This window comes from Chroicocephalus ridibundus, chromosome 1 (genome assembly GCF_963924245.1).
Source record: "Chroicocephalus ridibundus chromosome 1, bChrRid1.1, whole genome shotgun sequence".
NCBI lineage: Eukaryota > Metazoa > Chordata > Aves > Charadriiformes > Laridae > Chroicocephalus > Chroicocephalus ridibundus.
The window spans coordinates 172001732-172020597 of NC_086284.1; the positions used below are offsets into that span (position 1 = coordinate 172001732).

At 40.3% G+C, this 18866-nt stretch overlaps 1 protein-coding gene across 1 annotated transcript in view; it reads left to right on the forward strand.

Moving 5' to 3' along the window:
- The first annotated feature begins 675 nt into the window (after nt 1–675).
- KERA (keratocan) overlaps nt 676–18866 on the forward strand; it is a 39717-nt gene continuing 21526 nt past the window's right edge. Inside the window, exons 1-3 of the mRNA XM_063325851.1 lie at nt 676–857; nt 3898–4794; nt 10726–10876. Of these exons, the coding sequence (XP_063181921.1) occupies nt 3918–4794; nt 10726–10876 (1028 nt within the window). The 5' untranslated portion in view covers nt 676–857; nt 3898–3917. The remainder of the gene's footprint in view (nt 858–3897; nt 4795–10725; nt 10877–18866) is intronic.

Here is an 18866-nt window from a genome sequence, read left to right on the forward strand (position 1 = left end):
AAGAAACAGACAACGTAAAGCTGAGTAGTTCCAGATTCTGAAAAGCAGAAGAAAGCTGTAAGTGCAAAAATGAACAAATGTATAAAGTGAGCTTACAGTAACTGCTGAAAAACCATTCTTGGGATTATTAAACAAACATGCATTCTATCACCAAAGAAAATCTCCAGACCAAATAAATTCCACTGCTTTGCAGAAGACCCTTTGAACTCCGAATTTAATGTTGTGGAAAGGGTTATAATTCAAAGATAATCCTGCATCTTTGCTTCTTATCCATAAGCTAAAACTTTTATTAAGGATATTTTACTACGGACATAAGATAGTTAAAGAAAAAGGCAGAAAAATGAATGAGTCACTTGGCTGAAGAAGCACAGCAGCATTGAGGTCTGAGTGCTATTTGTTAGCTCATGTCTAGCAGTATAAAGTAAGTTAGAAAACAAAAGTCTGTTTGTAATTTGTTTTACAATCTGAAGTGTTTTCCCTCTAAATTAAAATAAAAAAAAATTAGTTGTGTAAGGCTATGGCTAGTGGTCTAAACTTTCTCAGGTTTGTGAAACACTGATCATCCTCTCATCCCACAGGAATAACAGATGGGTTGTCCTTGTACAAAATATGGTATCCACCTGCACTTCATTAGAGAGCTGCATTTTTGTACATGCCACACCACAAGATCACCATGATGACATAGCAGCTTCAGAGAACAGCGTGACTAGGGCTTTTTTTTTTTTTTTTTTTCTCTTGTAACAGAGAGGATCTGGCAGACTTTTACCTCCTGACACTGTTTACAGCATATATTGGTCGATACAGTCCCTTATTGCATCTGCTCTGGGAATTAAGGAAAGCAGCTTCAAGGCAGTAAGGTAAGTGCTGCTGCATGTTTTAAGTGTAATGTTCAGCTATTTAAATATAGCTGTAATGGGAACGTGAAAACATGTCAGGATAAGTTTGCCAATTTGTAAATTGAACACAAATCAACAGTTGCTTAGTGGATTTGCTTTCTCAATTTCCTTAAAACAACCTCACATATTTTGCGCATCAGTATTGCACTTTTTTGCAGTCTGTTTTGTTCTACTTCAAAAAAAGAGTTGATGTACAGTACAAAGAAACTTTTAAGAGTACTCACTGCTTACTTATTCATTCATAAGAGCTCCACAGATTCCATTTGTTAAATCATTTTGCTTCATTTTACAAAACGATAAGGTATCCTGATCTATAAATGATTAATCAAGTAAACAATGAGAGGAAAATTGCAGGGATTTTGTTAATTTTAAAGCACATTTTGAACACAATATTGAAACTTTTAAAAATTAAATCTTTTGCACACTGTGTAAGAGGTTATGCTGCAGAATTAAGGTATATTTAGTTTAAGGCTGACTGAATTATAAACGTATACTTATTTTGTTTCACAACAGCTTTAGGATTAAGGTAGTATAGACTAGCTTGAAAACAGTTTGAATAGTTTGTCTGCACTTCTGTAGTAAGCATTTTTCCAAAATCATGGATTTGCCATTTAGTATGTTTTGGCAAGTTGCCTGAGCAACTTCACAAATATTTTCACAGGTATTTTACAAGATAACTGATTAGAACAAACACAGGCAATTCGTTCTAACATGCTTATGTTATAAGATAAACGTCTAAGAATGTACTCTGATTTTATCTTTTGGATTCATACAGATCAGTGCAACAAACAAGCATGTGTACGTGATCTATTTACCTTTTACACTTCTGACAGGGGAACGTTTAGATACGTGAATGAGAAATCCATGAATAAAACAAGTTAATTGCACAACGTATGTACTTTAGTGTTCTATTTTATGTCACACACATGCTCATATTCCCTTGCACTGCAGAATAACCATCTACATTTTAAAATGTTGTTAATAAAATAATTCAAAGCACTTGTGGTCTAACTTTTTAAATTACTTCCAGGGTTCTGCAAAGCAGTTAAAAAATGTGTACTATTTAAAAGAACTGCCAGCCTGTGATATCAATAATAAAATTTACCATTACAAATATAATTTGAAACTAGAAGAACAGTAGAATTTGAGCTTAAAATAGGATGTTTATGCTACTTTATCAGTAAGACTATAAAACGATGCATATGTGTAAAAATGTCACCGTGAGGCCAGAGAGTGTAATCCAATAAGACGCTCTGTCTTATACTATGAATATAGAAGCAGTTAGTCTCCCATCCTTAATGTTTAGTACCTAAATAACACCAGATTTTGAGCTGAATTGTGTCACGGTAGTGTCTTTGCTTTCAGAAGAGCTGTACTTATTTATACCAGCAGGGGACTGAATGTTGAGTTTGCATATTCTGATGCAGTAATGAAGAACAGACAAAGAAAATTACATTGATAACTCATATTTCAGTGATTGCTCTATCCTGTGGTTCATAGTTATGTAAATGTGATGGGACTAACACTAATCTGGCAGAAGGACTTTGTGGGTAACTGGAGATAACATGAGAACATTTTTTAAAAAATCTTCATGCTGTACTGCATGAGATCAATAGGCCCCACCAAGAGGTACTTTAGTTGAGATTATTAGCCTACTAGAATGTGATGTGTCTTTTATCAAGTCAATAAAAGCAAGGAAATTTAGAATTAGGAAAGACTTTCTGGCTATGGCTCTGCATTTTAACGCTATGTACTAATCAATGTCAATAGCAAAACTAACTTTGCTGGAAGATTGCCCAGACCCGAGATCAATGTCTGATGGTCTGTTTACAGTCTTCACGTGCTTTCTGAAATTACCTGAGAACAAGAAGATTCTAAGGATTTTCTTAATTGTCTCACTTTCTGAATAGTAGTTGAATACACTTAGCCTTTTCTTTTACTGGTGAAAATCAAAGTAAGCTCACTAACTTCAGTGATGCTAGACCCACTTTTCCAACACAACATCTATCTCAGTAGAAAGAAATAAAAGCAAGATACTAAAGTTCACAAATTAGACTCTTGCGGAGTACCTGATGAGGGAAGTATGCCCTTAAAAATTAAGGTGAGACAACTCATTGGATCACAATAGAACACCCCCAAGGACACTGAATGTCCTTTTACCATTTGTGAACTGGAAGACCAAATATGTAAAGACGGTGCTTTATTGTTCTATTGATTTAGAATGGTCATACAATGTAACTAACACATTTACTGTTATATATAGAATTTGCAAGAACATTTGCACTATCTGAAATTCAGTCATTTCAGATCCACTGTAGATCCATGTTAGATAGAGTATACTCGTGCACGCATATGCAGTGCTGGTTGTTTGACATGTCCAGGGGAAAATGCTACCTATTTCTATTAGTTTGTTCTTTATGTGGATATGAAACTTAGTGGATCATGCTTTACTGGATATGATCCATGAGAAGAAGATATTTCAAGCTACAGGCATCTTAACAACACCCTATACAGCAGATCATTACCATCAGTTTGTCACTTCCCTGGCTCTTTCAAACTTAAGTCAAGTTGCCACATGAGGCAATTCAGTATATTAGGAATGCCTGATAGAATTTAAACAGCAGAACTGCCTCTGAACATGGTCTTCAGCAAAACTGAAAACCCTTCTGTGCCAAGTTTAAAAAACTTGGACTTTATCGTTGTTCTTGTGACTTAATGAATGAATGCAGGAAGGTGTAAAGAATGTTTTGCTTACAGCAGCAGAATGGCCTGCAATTTTGCGTTACAAAGACAGATTATGACAAGACAAGGACTGTAAGTTTATAGCAGTAACAACGCAATGCTAACAAACTAATGTATTTTTTCTTAATTAATTGCTTTAAACAGGAAGACTGAATTAATTAGTTTTTAATTACAATCTTTATGTGGTAAAATTTCAAATATTGCTGAAAGGGAGAAAAAAATAAAGTTATAACTTTTTTTATTCCCTTTCACTATACAGGGACAAGACACATTGGAAACATGACTTTAAACTCCCTAGCCGTCTTTCTGTTATTGATTAGTGGCATTTTTTGCCAATATGACTATGGTCCTGCAGATGATTACGGTTATGATCCTTTTGGGCCATCCTCAGCAGTCTGTGCCCCAGAATGTAATTGTCCTTTGAGCTACCCTACTGCCATGTATTGTGACAATCTTAAACTGAAAACCATTCCGATTGTACCAAGTGGAATAAAATACCTTTATCTTCGAAACAATATGATTGAGGGCATTGAAGAGAACACGTTTGATAATGTAACAGACCTCCAGTGGCTGATCCTAGATCACAACCATTTGGAAAATTCAAAAATTAAGGGAAGAGTCTTCTCTAAACTAAAGCATCTGAAGAAACTTCACATTAACTACAACAATTTGACTGAAGCTGTTGGACCACTCCCCAAAACTCTGGATGACCTGCAATTAAGTCACAACAAGATCACAAAAGTCAATCCCAGTGCACTTGAGGGGCTGGTGAATCTGACTGTCATTCACCTCCAGAACAACCAGCTGAAAGCAGATTCTATTTCTGGGGCTTTTAAAGGCCTGAATTCACTTTTGTATCTTGACTTAAGCTTCAATCGACTTACAAAGCTCCCGTCAGGACTGCCTCACTCTTTACTCATGCTGTATTTTGATAATAACCAAATCTCCAATGTTCCCGATGAGTACTTCCAAGGTTTTAAAGCCCTGCAATATTTACGTTTATCCCACAATAAATTAACAGATTCTGGAATACCAGGCAATGTCTTCAATATCACATCTCTGGTTGAGTTGGATCTCTCCTTCAATCAACTGAAGAGCATTCCAACCGTCAGTGAGAATCTCGAAAACTTCTACCTCCAAGTCAACAAAATTAACAGTGAGTTAAATTTGCATATTTTCAATATTTTTTACCACAGTCTGGACACTGACGGTCAACAAAAATATCTGAAAAGGTAGATCAACCAGTCTGAAGAAGTGGTACTGGTTAGACTGTTAGCACACTGACATTTCTCTGACTGTTGTCCACATTGATGTTAAAAGACAGGCATTTATCTGATAGCTACTCAAATTAACCTTAAAGACAGAAGTTTCTGTTTTCATACTAATGTGGGTACTATTGGCCAAATTCTCATCTCATGTAAATTGGAGTAACTCCATTGAAGCCACTGGAGTTGACTTATAAAATGAGGAAAAAACAGTGGGAAAAGTTTAGTCAGTGTGGAACGTAAGCCAGCAAAAAGAGACAGACATCACCTGGTATGTGTAACCTTTCAGAAAGCTGGTAGTGAGAGTGCTGGAGGGAGGGGTGTCATGGTTTGAGAGACGGAGAAGACAGCAGATTCATAAGGTATCAGGCACAAAGCACAGCAAAAAGGATACAACAAAATAGCTTTTTTTTTCTCTTTCCTCCCTTGTCTCATGCAGTATCCCTCCAAACCCATCTTGAAATCTGACGAGCTGCCCCTGTTGTTTCTTCTTTTTGTTCCCGTTTCCCATATCATATGATTAGGTGGCAAGCTTGTCTCCATTCAACCATGATTTGAAAAAATGTTCTTTCTGAAGTCAATAAATGTCACACCTTGCATGAGATCATGGAGGTTTCTATGGAGACAGGGCTTTTACGAGGCTGTTCTAATCCTGGGGTGGGAAGTAAGTGTTGGAGTGCCGTAGAGGCCTCACAATCACATCAGAAGCTCTCCAGCTGCACCTCTGTCAGCAGTGGTCCCTGATGGAGAGGCAGATGTGTCAGACATAACAGTGTTTCTGCAGGAGGACTTCCATCATCTTGTTAGCTGTCATAAAGTAAACCATAAAACCCTCTCTTCTATTTGCCTGCTTGTAACCATCAGGGCTTTAGGTTATCAGTGTTAGCTATTCTATACATAGTTAACTCCATACATACGTAGCCTTTAAAGCCAAATACTTTAGTCCTGATTTTACCAGGCAGAGGGCAAGTCTTTTTGAAATGTTTTATATTTACTATGCTTCACATTTTCCTCAATGTTATGATTTTTTTTCCTGTCACATCTCAGTTCCTTGTTTTGAAGAGGGAAAATAATGAGTTAGTGTTTCCTACCTGAGGCACCACGTGCAGCAACCTGTAGAACTCTGTCAGATACTCTCTCACTCCTAAAAGAGCTAACGATGATGTTTAATTTCTCATGAGATATATGAGGCAAATTTCCTTGCTTAGAATGATTGTTCTGAGACTTCTGCAAGATGCCCAGGTAGGGAGTTTTTTTTCCAGGGACTTCTGAGAAATTATGTCAATAATTTAATTTTGCAATGGAAGATGTATTTCCAGGGTACTGGTTAGCAGATGAGGGGGATGGTGTGAGAAGTGGGTGTGCACCAGCTACTGCTGCACTGTCATTACTACCCTATGGACAGATGCAAGAGAACTCTGATTTAGTGGTTTTTGCTTAACCATAAAATCTAGAAGACTTCAATAATAAATTTTCTTGACTATCTAATTTCACAGGCATAATATTGTGTTCCCTAAGATGTGACTTGACAACGTGGGACAAAATTTAGTTAGCAGTAAGAATTTCAGTTTAATGAAGTACCAGACACAGGGTAACCAAAGCCATTGCAGTTCACTATTCATTACATCTGACTTACAGCTGTGAATGCTTAGTCTTTCTAAAAATTCAGTTGATTGACCTTTGAGTGCTTGAGCTGCAAACAGGTGACCAGTTTAGTTTTTTAATAGAATATTTCAATTTGACAGAGATTTGTGTAAGAATGACTGTAAACAAGGCCAGCTTCCCTTCCATACCATGGCCCGTGGTATGCTTATACTGTGAGAGGGAGACTTCTGTATTAAGGGTAATAATTTGTCCTAAAATGTCAAAAAAAGTATAATCTTTCAGATTATAGAATCATAGAATGGTTTGCGTTGGAAGGCTCCTTAAAGATCATCTTGTTCCAACCCCCCTGCCATGGGCAGGGACACCTCCACTAGACCAGGTTGCTCAAAGCCCCATCTGGCCTGGACTGGAACTCCACAGGGCACGGGGCATCCACAACTTCTCTGGGAAACCTGTTCCACTGCCTCACCACCTCAGAGTTAAGGAATTCTTCCCGATGTCTAATCTAAATCTACTCTTCTTCAGATTAAAACCGTTACCCCTCATCCTATCACTATATTCCCTCATAAAGAGTCCCTCCCCATCTTTCCTGTAGGCCCCCTTTAGGTACTGGAAGGCTGCTATAAGGTCTTCCTGGAGCCTTCTCTTCTCCAGGCTGAACAACCCCAACTCTCTCAGCCTGTCCTCATAGGAGAGGTGTTCCAGCCCTCTGATCATTTTCGTGGCCCTCCTCTGTGGACCCTTTCCAACAGGTCCATGTCCTTGTGCTAAGCTATGCTTACATAGCTTAAAGTTTTCACTTCTACTGAAACCTAACATAAACTTCTCCAGAGTTTTTCATTCGCTACTCTCTCCCTTTTTCTCAGGTGCCTCTATGCTATCAATTAATTATTTGTCAATTCAATTTATCAATTAATTATTATATTTTTCTAAGGAAAAGTAATCTGCTTCTAACACTTTCGATATTACCAGAAAGAAAGGAAATATTTTTCTATATTATTGTCCATGTGTTTCCTCCTGGGCTTGCTACAGTCATTATGCAATGCCATACATGCAAAAATTACCTGGTTGAGAAATGTCTTCATTTGAACGAGCTCTTTGAGCAAGAGTTGATGAATATACACATAAAAAACCATTGTTTCAGAATTGGCCTCACTTCAGTATGTTCTGTTTTCATCTGTGATGTGAGGAGCAGTGGGCAAAGCAGATAGAAAACTGGAACGAAGACAAATTCAGAGTAACTCCCCTGACCTCTAACTAATAAATTGAAGGACATCCATTATATTGAATGTAAGTTAAGTATCAATCGTATAGTCCATCTACTGTACTTGGTGCTAGCTGGATCTCCAAGCTAGCATAGGACCATGGAAGGTTAATAAAAGCCTTTGTTTTCTCCATACCTCACACCTAAACTGTAACTTCTAAATTGAAATTTTTTTTTTTATATTTCTTATTATTTGCAATTTAAGGGTAGAATTTTCTGCTTAATAACAACAGTGGTTCGCTACCATGCTTTAAGATGCCATTAGGATTATATATTTATACATATATATTACATATATACATATATATGTATGTGTGTATGTATATATATACTCTTGTTTTATAGTCTCCTCGAAGGAAATAGAAACTCTGCAGGATGGAAAAAAAGTACAGGAATCAAAGAGGTTCAGTGATACAAGAAGAGGGTCCAAAGGTGGACTTCTCCATATTTCATTTGTACTTGTAAAGGATTAAGGAGAGAGTTGTTTCCACATGAAACCCCAGAAAGAAGATACCATGTAATGAAGTATAATACGGGGGAATGTGAATATGTTCCAGAGGACAGTTAAGGGGCCACATATTCTGCTTCAGTCCATCGTCTAGGTCAGTACCTGTGCCATAATTGCACTTACTTAGTTGGGGAGGTGCTTTATGGTCTTTTATCTGTCTCCCTCCACAAATCCCAAAAGGATTTTTCACAATGGCCTGTGCAGAAATGACTCAGATATGGTTACTGTGGGACCACAAACCGAAAAGCAAGGATGTCTATGGGACTTCAGATCCCATTAGGATGGCCCACTGTATTGCAGGCCTGAACAAAGAGTCTTTGCACAGTTAATCTTCCTCTCAGCTAAAGGCTGCTTACACTCCGGATGTACAAGGGTTATACTCTCACCTAGAATATAGTAAAAAAAAAATTCTATCTAAAAAAAAATGTTTCTATGCTCCCATCTCTCCTCCTCTCCTCCTCTCTCCTCTCCTATGGAGAGAGGAAAAGACATGCCTGATCCTGGTTTTATTATTTTTTTCCCCCAGATATTTCAAATATTCAGGTAGTTTTTTTTGAGTATCAGAATTTCTTATGGTGACAGCTACTTTTAGTGAGAAATTAATTGTTCAGATGAAAATCCAGTTTTCATCCAATCCTTCTTATTCTCTCAGTGTCTGGCTCATGAAGGAATTACGTGTTGGGAAAATATGAATGCCACACTAACAGTGAAATTCCAGGTACACTGCCTCTGAACTTGAATAGTATAAATTCAGGAAGCTATTTTAACACTTGCTACGCTAATAAGTGTAATAAAGGAGGAAGTAAGCTACTGACATGTTTTTTATGCAACAGTGCTCTAGTATCACTGATTGCAGTTCCCACATGGATCATATAGGTAACAAAACATCAGGTACATTCACCAAACCTACTTATTTTCTACTGGTGGAGACTACCATTAGAAACCAAACTTTTTAAATATACTTCTAACAACTGATTATTATATGATCTGTATGAAAAATTAATACCCAAAAGCTAAGAGTGTGCACCAAATACTGTAGCCAAATCCCACTGAAGTCCATGACGGAGTTCCTTTGATTTCTGTGAGGACTAGATCTGCATCTACTTCCAAATCAGTTACAGTCTCACAAATAGTCAGTACAACTGAGTATGTTGGTAACAAAGATAAACTTTGTGGTTTACATGCATGAAGTTTACATCCTTTGAGCAGTTAAGCATCTACCCAACTTGTATAAGCCTACCTTGTTTTGCAGCCAAATGTTAGTATTGATGATCAAAATTAACGATATGGAAAAAGCAAATAAGTAAATTTAGAAGGCTTTTCAATGTCTGCCTTCAATAAAAATATACTTACCATGCTGTTCCTGAATGACAAGAAAATGGAAAAAAAAAAAATTAGTATTCATGTTTATTTTAATCTTTACAAATTATACCCAAACTATCCGCGGAAAACTGGACCTAAATAGTTAATGGTATAGACTATGGGCCAAGGAATTTAATGCAAAGTCCCAGGAACTTACGTTTTCATTCAGCAAAATTTCACACAGACCTAATCCTATAAACATCTCCCAGGTTATATGATCCTAACTCACAAGAATCATTCGTTCGCTTCAGCTCGTACATTCTGGATTGTAAGAGTATCAGAATTGATCCTGCAGGCTTGAAATTATACTATGTTGCAGTATAGACTACCCAATACATGTGCCATTAAGGATGCATTTTATCTCTCACCCTTCCAAAAGAAGGCTGTACAATATAAAAAACCTAGGAAATTGTTTTGATTTGCTTTAATCAAAATGATGATCAAGATCTAACATTTGAAACACAATTCCTTAATCCCTATTTATTCTGTGAAAGATACACAAATCTTCACCCATTCTCCAACACCGTATCTCTGTGTCCAAAAAATTTCCTAAACTCTCATGCTTTAAAGTGCTGCCCGTATGATGAGTGTGCATTTATATTTAGTTTACAGAAGCCACGTTTCATCAATGATAGCAGACTACTGTAATGACAGTTCTGAAAGAATCTAATTGAAGTTAAAGTGGAGATATAAAAGATACTTCCTCCACTTCTTTTAGTACCACAACACGACCTAGATCTTCATATTTTCTTAGATGAGTTGGTCATGCAGAAAAGATATATTAGGTAGTGTTTTCAAAAATCCATGACTGACCTATGATTGCTTCTTAAAATGGCAACTGATTTTGAGAACACTACCTTGATTTCTCAGAAATTATGAGAGCTAGTCCTTTGCTACATAAAAGCAACTGAAGATATGAAATTTGTCTGCATACTGGTGAACGGGTTTGTTGAAGGAGTCCTTATAAATTATTTTCTGTGTGAATTCAATTGATGTCAATGTCCTGTAGAAGAAAAATAATGGGTTTGTCCTATTTGTCTTAATTATTCATGATTCCTCTCATTCATGTTCCCTTTGTTTCAGAGTTCCCATTGAGCAGCTTCTGTAAAGTTGTTGGGCCAATGACCTATTCCAAGATCACACATTTGCGCCTGGATGGAAACAACCTTACTCGGGCTGACCTGCCACAGGAGATGTACAACTGCCTTCGAGTGGCTGCTGAAATTTCACTGGAGTGAGATACTTGGGAACATCCAGTTCCCTTCTAGGGGCAGTAACTACAGGAATTACATCATCATAGCTCTTTAAAATTAGGATATGCCTTAAAAAAAGTGTCAATCCGCATATTATCCATTCTGTTTGTTAATATTTAGCATGGACTTGCAACCTTAAGGAAACGTGTGCACATTTTTATAAATGGTTGTATTTAGAAAGCACAAGAATGACCAAATATGGTGCAAAATATGCCTTCATCTGGCTAGGTAAGTTGATGAAAAGCATTCAACTTCATAGAAATCTATGTCCATGCATGCAATACATGCCAGCTGGTACCAGACTTACATGAAAGTCAGGTGGATTTCATCAGGGTGCTGAGCAGTATGGGCTAGCCTGTGTAAATACAAGATTCCTCTCCAACCAATCCAACTTCCTTAATTATTCACATCTTTTTCATAGTTCTCGATGACAAAGGAAAAAAATGATTTAACAATCTAAGAACAATTTAAAATGTATTAAAATATGTTTTTAAAGCCCATGATGTTACTAAATTAATGGAATATGTGAAAGATAACAGGGAAACAAACAAAGTTGTTTACTCTTCTTTTTGTCATACTTCATTTAAACTTTCATGGTAAGATTTTTATCCATTGCTGGTATAATTTTTATTTCAAAATAAGTCATATATACAAGTATTTTTATTCAATTACTTGCATGCTACTTTTAACCAGATTGTAGAAAATAAAACATAGCAAATAGTATTTTTGCGTCCATATCATTGTCAACTATGTTTCAGTCTTTTATAAATGGAAAAAAAAACCTTCAGGTTAAGACAAGATAATCTAAGCTATTCTATTATTATTAAAATTTATTGTAAGGTTAAATAAACTGTTTTCTCTACTGTCAAGTTTCAATATGTTTGTAAACATATAATTTAACATACCCCACTGCATTTGTGTTGGCCATTAAGTCGATGCCTTATGGAGTTTGCAGTATGGGAGTCACAGCACTATGAAATAGTGCAAATTAATTTCTCAGCATTGTTAAAAGAACAGTGAAATGTCTCAGAAGCCACAAGCAATGTGTAAAATGCAGCCCTAGCTAGTCAAGATGGAGAGTTGGTAGTATATTCTATCTGGGAATGCATAGTCCAAATATTGTCAGCATCCTGGAACACACACTAAAATAAATGTGTTAGTAACTGAGAGCCATAAATGGCTTGCTTGCAAACACAGATCATCCCACGGGTACTATTTTCTTTTCAACTACTTGACTATTAAACACTCAGACAGAAACTCTTCTAGTTTCTACAGCAAAAGCAGAAACTATCACCTCTGAAAAAAAAAACCAACCAAAACCCACACCAAACCATTTAGTCGGCGCATTGCCAATTCCAGATGTTCAGAATCAATACACAATTCACAAAGAAACCTGGGACTAAAACAAAAAGAGAGATGCAGGAGACAATAGAAATATTTCCTTCCTCATTTTTTGTCCTTTTGGAATTCATTAGTGTCATTGCTTTTTTTATCCACATACAGGAGAGATTGAAAGTAACCTTTGTTACAAGTAAGCTAGAATTTTCATAGAAGAATAAAGTCTAAAGCTGGGGCTTTCTGAACACATCAGAGTGAGAATCGCTATTGAATAGCACCTAGGCATTAAACATAGGAGAAGAAGAAAGAAGTGCCTGCAAAAAAACCCCAAAGAATGGAAAAAGATATGGGAAACATCAGCCATTTCCAGAGAGATTTTAACCCAGCTGTCCCCTTCATAGGAAAAACACTAAACACTAAGACCTCTAGAGCAAAAACTGATACTGAGATTTGTTACCACACAGCTGTGATCTAGCAAACAGGACAGAAATGTTTTCTTCTTTTCAGTTTGTTTCAGCAAACCAGTTATCTTTATGAAAAATGAAACAGCATGAACAATGAGAATGAGAACAGTCTGCCTCAGGACAGATTAAAACCTGTTGACGAGGGTACTTTCTGCATACCCATATATTGTAAATAAAGCATCCACAGATGTTCACGAAGGATTTTGAGGTTCTCTTCAAGGGACAGAGTAGAAGGAAGCTCTCCGTCAAAGTAGCAAACAGTACCAATGACCTGCCTCAGAAACTGAGGAACCTTCTCCTTGCAATAAGCACTTGGACAACTCACAGAAAATGGCATTTGGCAGTACATTTTTATCTTGAACACCTCTTTCATGTCATTCATAATTTCCCAGTTAGCTGGGGAGAGATAGCATTGCACAGCTTGCTCTTGACACTATCTGAAAAGACTAGAACATGCTACAGGAGAAATGGGACACCGTAGCTCTGTTTTCATATTGTGAGACACAGAAGCACAGGTTTCTGCTGCTTCATTAACGAACTGGTTTAAATCACCACAAAGACTGTTTAAGCTCCCAATATACACATATTGTGCAGAAACAGATAGGCAAGAATATACATGTACGTTAGTTCTCAGTTTATGAATGCTACATGAATTGTTTTCTAGGCACTAGGCAGAAATGCAGATGTTTGGGAATACTTCACAGAGCTAGAGCCTTGGAAACTGAGTCACTATAACTTGCAATTTCTGCCCTTCCTGGAAAGGAATGTGAAGGATCTTGGTTTAGAAAGCCCCTCGCATTGTGGATACTGAAAAACATGATCTCTGTTCCCATCTAAGCTGGTCATATTATAAAATCCTTATGTGTACAGGTATAAACATATTACTTAAAAGTAGGCAGGCATGAACAGGTAATAACACAGCTGCAGTAGCATGGAGACAGTGGAGTGGGTAAATGAGCCTGAACTAAACTCTGTTTAGGGCTACATAATATGCAGCCTACAGTATAGCTATACAATTTACTTAAAATATGTGTCCCTCCTTCCTTCAGGTCAAAATGGGTGAATTTGTCATGACACTTTCATGTGAAGTTTCATATAGAAAAATTTACAAAAATCAAGATCTTTTGGAAAGACATGAATTTGAAAGCAGACATAATAAGTAAATTTTGCTACTAATGTCATGAGAAGCAGTATTACAATGACAACATACAAACTCAACAAAAACTTTACCCATGAAATTTCAGGAACTGGTCTGCAAGTGTGTTGCACAGCCGTTCACAAAGATAGAGTCGTCTTTCAAATAACCAAGTATTGTCTGATTTTAAAGCAATTTTTGATATTAAATTAAATTACAGAAGTTATGGTTGACCCTGCTCTGGCAGGGGGGTTGGACTAGATGATCTCCAGAGGTCTCTTCCAACCCCTACCATCCTGTAATTCCTGTGAAGTTCCCTAGAAGGAACAGGCAGTGACTCACATGAATATCTGGACATACACTGGAAGCATGAATCCTACATGCTCTCTAATGCTTTATAGAGTCCAGCACAGTCAAATGGGTCAAGATAGGAGTGTGCAGGGGCTGATCCCAGCTGTCCTTCCAGTGCAAAAAACCTAGCAGGTTCCCATCCCTACTCGCAAACCTTCAGTTTTACTGCAAGGGAATAAATGAGGAGTTGCTTAGCATAAACCAAATTATTTTGAAAACTAGGAGCAAGACAAAACATCATTAAGAAAAGCAGTCTGAATGGTTATACGTACAGCTGCAACAACCATAGACTGAAGACGGTAAAGACTGTGAGGTTATAAAGCAAAATGAAGTTCAGTGCAGAGCCACTGTCGTGGTTTAGCCTCAGATGGCAACAAAGAACCACGTGCCGCTCGCACGTGCCTTCCTAATAGAGGAAGGATCGTAAGAAAAGGCAAGACTCTTGGGTTGGGACAAAGGCAGTTTAACAGAACAGCAAAGGGAACAGGCAAACAACAACAACAACACGGGTAGGGGAATACACAAACGCGATTACGGAACCGCCGCTCCCCGTCGCTCCGCTCGCCGACCGGCCGGCCCCGGGACGCCCCAGCCCGCTTTTAAGCAGCAACTTCCTGTCCCCTCCCCCGGCAGCTCAGGGTGGGCGTGGCTCACATGGCATGGAATACCAGGGAAAATTAACCCTATCCCCACCGGAACCAGGACATTATCCACCCCTTATTCCATACCATCTATGCCATGCCCAGCAGGTTCCAATGAATTGCCACCACTTTCCCCTGTTATATATATATATATACACACACATATAATGCCCTTAGTTTATGGGTCATCCCTCCAAGGTGTCCGTTGAGTTCTTTTAATCCACGGCTTTGGGCTCCATCTGTTAGAACAGTCTCTCAGGGCAGGTGAGATGCTGGGTGGTGCTGGTCTGTTGCATGCTGTATTTTTCGGAGCTTGTGACTGGTGCACCTGGTGTGGCTCATGCACGCGGTCCGTGGGCTGAAGATGTAGATCTTGAGGAAACTGCTGGGCGCCAGCTGTTGAGATCAGTTCTTATCCCATCATCCCTGTGCCTTACTTGTAGTACAACTGATAGTAATTATAGCAATGAGGACATACAATGACAATGTTACTTAGCAATTAACAGCACACAATCTGATTCATTGGCTATTCTCGCCCAAAATCAGATCCCCATGAGGTACACATCGGACTTCCCCATCCTGCCGCATCACCCACCAAGTGCACCCAGGTCCCTGGGCAAAAGCAATCCCACGGATGGGTTTGCCTTTGCCTGAGGCAGGACTAACCCAGACTGTCTTCCCTAGCATATTCTTCATGTGCACTACGGGGACTTTATCCCCTTCTACAGTACGTGGAAGTTTCGATTGGGCAGGGCCAGCCCGATTGTTAGATCCCCTGGTGTTAACTAGCCAGGTAGCTTTTGCTAAATGTGTATCCCAGTGTTTGAAAGTCCCACCACCCATTGCTCTCAGTGTAGTTTTTAACAGTCCATTGTATCGTTCTATCTTCCCAGAGGCTGGTGCGTGATAGGGGATGTGATACACCCACTCGATACCATGCTCTTTGGCCCAGGTGTCTATGAGGCTGTTTCGGAAATGAGTCCCGTTGTCCGACTCAATTCTCTCTGGGGTACCATGTCGCCACAGGACTTGCTTTTCAAGGCCCAGGATAGTGTTCCGGGCAGTGGCATGGGGCACAGGGTATGTTTCCAGCCATCCGGTGGTTGCTTCCACCATTGTGAGCACATAGCGCTTGCCTTGACGGGTTTGTGGCAGTGTGATATAATCAATCTGCCAGGCCTCCCCATATTTGTATTTCAGCCATCGCCCTCCATACCAAAGAGGCTTCAAACGCTTGGCTTGTTTGATCGCAGCGCATGTCTCACATTCATGGATGACCTGTGCAATAGCGTCCATGGTCAAGTCCACCCCTCGGTCACGAGCCCATCTATATGTCGCATCTCTCCCTTGATGGCCTGAGGAGTCATGGGCCCACCGAGCTATGAATAGTTCACCCTTACGTTGCCAGTCCAGATCCACCTGAGCCACTTCAATCCTGGCGGCCCGATCCACCTGCTGGTTGTTCTGATGTTCCTCCGTGGCCCGATTCTTCGGTACGTGGGCGTCTACATGGCGTACTTTCACAACCAGATTCTCTATCCGGGCAGCAATATCTTGCCATAGGTCAGCAGCCCAGATGGGTTTGCCTCTGCGCTGCCAGTTGCCCTGCTTCCACTGCTGTAACCACCCCCACAGAGCATTTGCCACCATCCATGAGTCAGTGTAGAGATAAAGTACTGGCCATTTTTCTCGCTCAGCAATGTCCAAAGCCAGCTGAATAGCCTTCACCTCTGCAAACTGGCTCGATTCACCCTGTCCCTCACTGGCTTCTGCAACCCGTCGTGTAGGACTCCACACAGCAGCCTTCCACTTTCGATGCTTTCCCACAATACGGCAGGACCCATCAGTGAACAGGGCATATTTCTTCTCATTTTCTGGCAGTTTATTATATGGTGGGGCCTCTTCTGCACGCGTCACCTCCTCCTCTGGTGACATTCCGAAATCCTTGCCTTCTGGCCAGTCCATGATCACTTCCAGAATTCCTGGGCGACTGGGGCTTCCCATTCGAGTTCGCTGCGTGATCAGTGCAATCCACTTACTCCATGTAGCATCGGTTGCATGATGTGTGGTGGGGACCCTTTCTTTGAACATCCAACCCAGCACCGGCAGTCGAGGTGCTAAGAGGAGCTGTGCTTCTGTACCAACTACTTCCGAAGCAGCCCGAACCCCTTCATATGCTGCCAATATCTCTTTTTCTGTTGGAGTGTAGCGGGCTTCGGATCCTCTATATCCACGACTCCAAAACCCTAGGGGTCGACCTCGAGTCTCCCCTGGTGCTTTCTGCCAGAGGCTCCAGGTAGGGCCGTTCTCCCCGGCTGCGGTGTAGAGCACATTTTTAACATCTTGTCCTGCCCGGACTGGCCCCAGGGCCACTGCATGGACTATTTCCTGTTTGATTTGTTCAAAAGCTTGTCGTTGCTCAGGACCCCATTTAAAATCATTCTTCTTCCGGGTTACTTGATACAGAGGGCTTACAATTTGACTGTAATCTGGGATATGCATTCTCCAAAAACCCACAATACCTAAGAAAGCCTGTGTTTCCTTTTTACTAGTTGGTGGAGACATAGCTGCTATTTTGTTGATCACATCCATTGGAATCTGACGGCGTCCATCTTGCCATTTTATTCCTAAAAACTGGATCTCCTGCGCAGGTCCCTTGACCTTACTTCGCTTTATGGCAAAACCAGCTTTCAGAAGGATTTGGACTATTTTACTCCCTTTCTCAAAAACTTCTTCTGCTGTGTTTCCCCATACAATGATGTCATCAATGTACTGCAGATGTTCTGGAGCTTCACCCTGTTCCAGTGCAGTCTGGATCAGTCCATGGCAAATGGTGGGGCTGTGTTTCCACCCCTGGGGCAGTCGATTCCAGGTGTATTGGACGCCCCTCCAAGTGAAAGCAAACTGTGGCCTGCACTCTGCTGCCAAAGGGATTGAGAAGAATGCATTCGCTATATCAATCGTGGCATACCATTTGGCTGCCTTGGACTCCAGTTCGTACTGCAGTTCTAGCATGTCCGGCACGGCAGCACTCAGCGGTGGCGTGACTTCATTCAGACCACGATAGTCTACAGTTAGCCTCCACTCTCCATTAGATTTTCGCACCGGCCATATGGGACTGTTAAAGGGGGAGCGAGTCTTGCTGATCACTCCTTGAACCTCTAGTTGACGAATCAGCTCATGGATGGGAATCAGAGAGTCTCGGTTAGTGCGATACTGTCGCCGATGCACCGTTGTGGTAGCAATCGGCACCTGTTGTTCTTTGACCCTCAATAACCCCACAACAGAAGAATCCTCCGAGAGACCAGGCAATGCAGACAACTGTTTAACTTCCTCTGTCTCCAAAGCAGCTATGCCAAAGGCCCAGCGGTACCCTTTTGGGTCCTTAAAATACCCTCTCCTGAGGTAATCTATACCAAGGATGCATGGAGCCTCTGGGCCAGTCACAATGGGATGCTTTTGCCACTCATTCCCAGTTAGGCTCACTTCTGCCTCCAGTACAGTCAACTCTTGGGATCCCCCTGTCACCCCAGAAATACAAATGGGTTCTGCCCCTCTATAGCTTGATGGTATTAAAGTACACTGCGCACCCGTGTCCACTAGAGCCTTATACTCCTGTGGGTCTGATGTGCCAGGCCATCGAATCCACACCGTCCAATAAACCCGGTTGTCCCTTTCCTCCACCTGGCCGGAGGCAGGGCCCCCCTAATACTCGTCATAGTATCCATTACTCACTTCTTGCATAAATGACTTGGAAGTTCCTTCAAGAGGATCAGAAGCAAGATCAGGCCTTCTGCTTTGTCTGGGGAACGGCCCACTGGAAACTGGGGCGGCACTTTTCCTGGAGGGATCCCCTTTTGTGGTTGTCCTTCCTTGCAACTCCTGTACCCGTGTCCGCAGGATCGAAGTAGGTCGTCCATCCCACTTCCTCATGTCCTCTCCGTGGTCCTGCAGGTAGAACCACAGGGTGCCTCGTGGTGTGTACCCTCTGTACTCTCTCTCTTGAGTGGGGAAATGCCTGCTTCTAATAGCTGAGATGCTG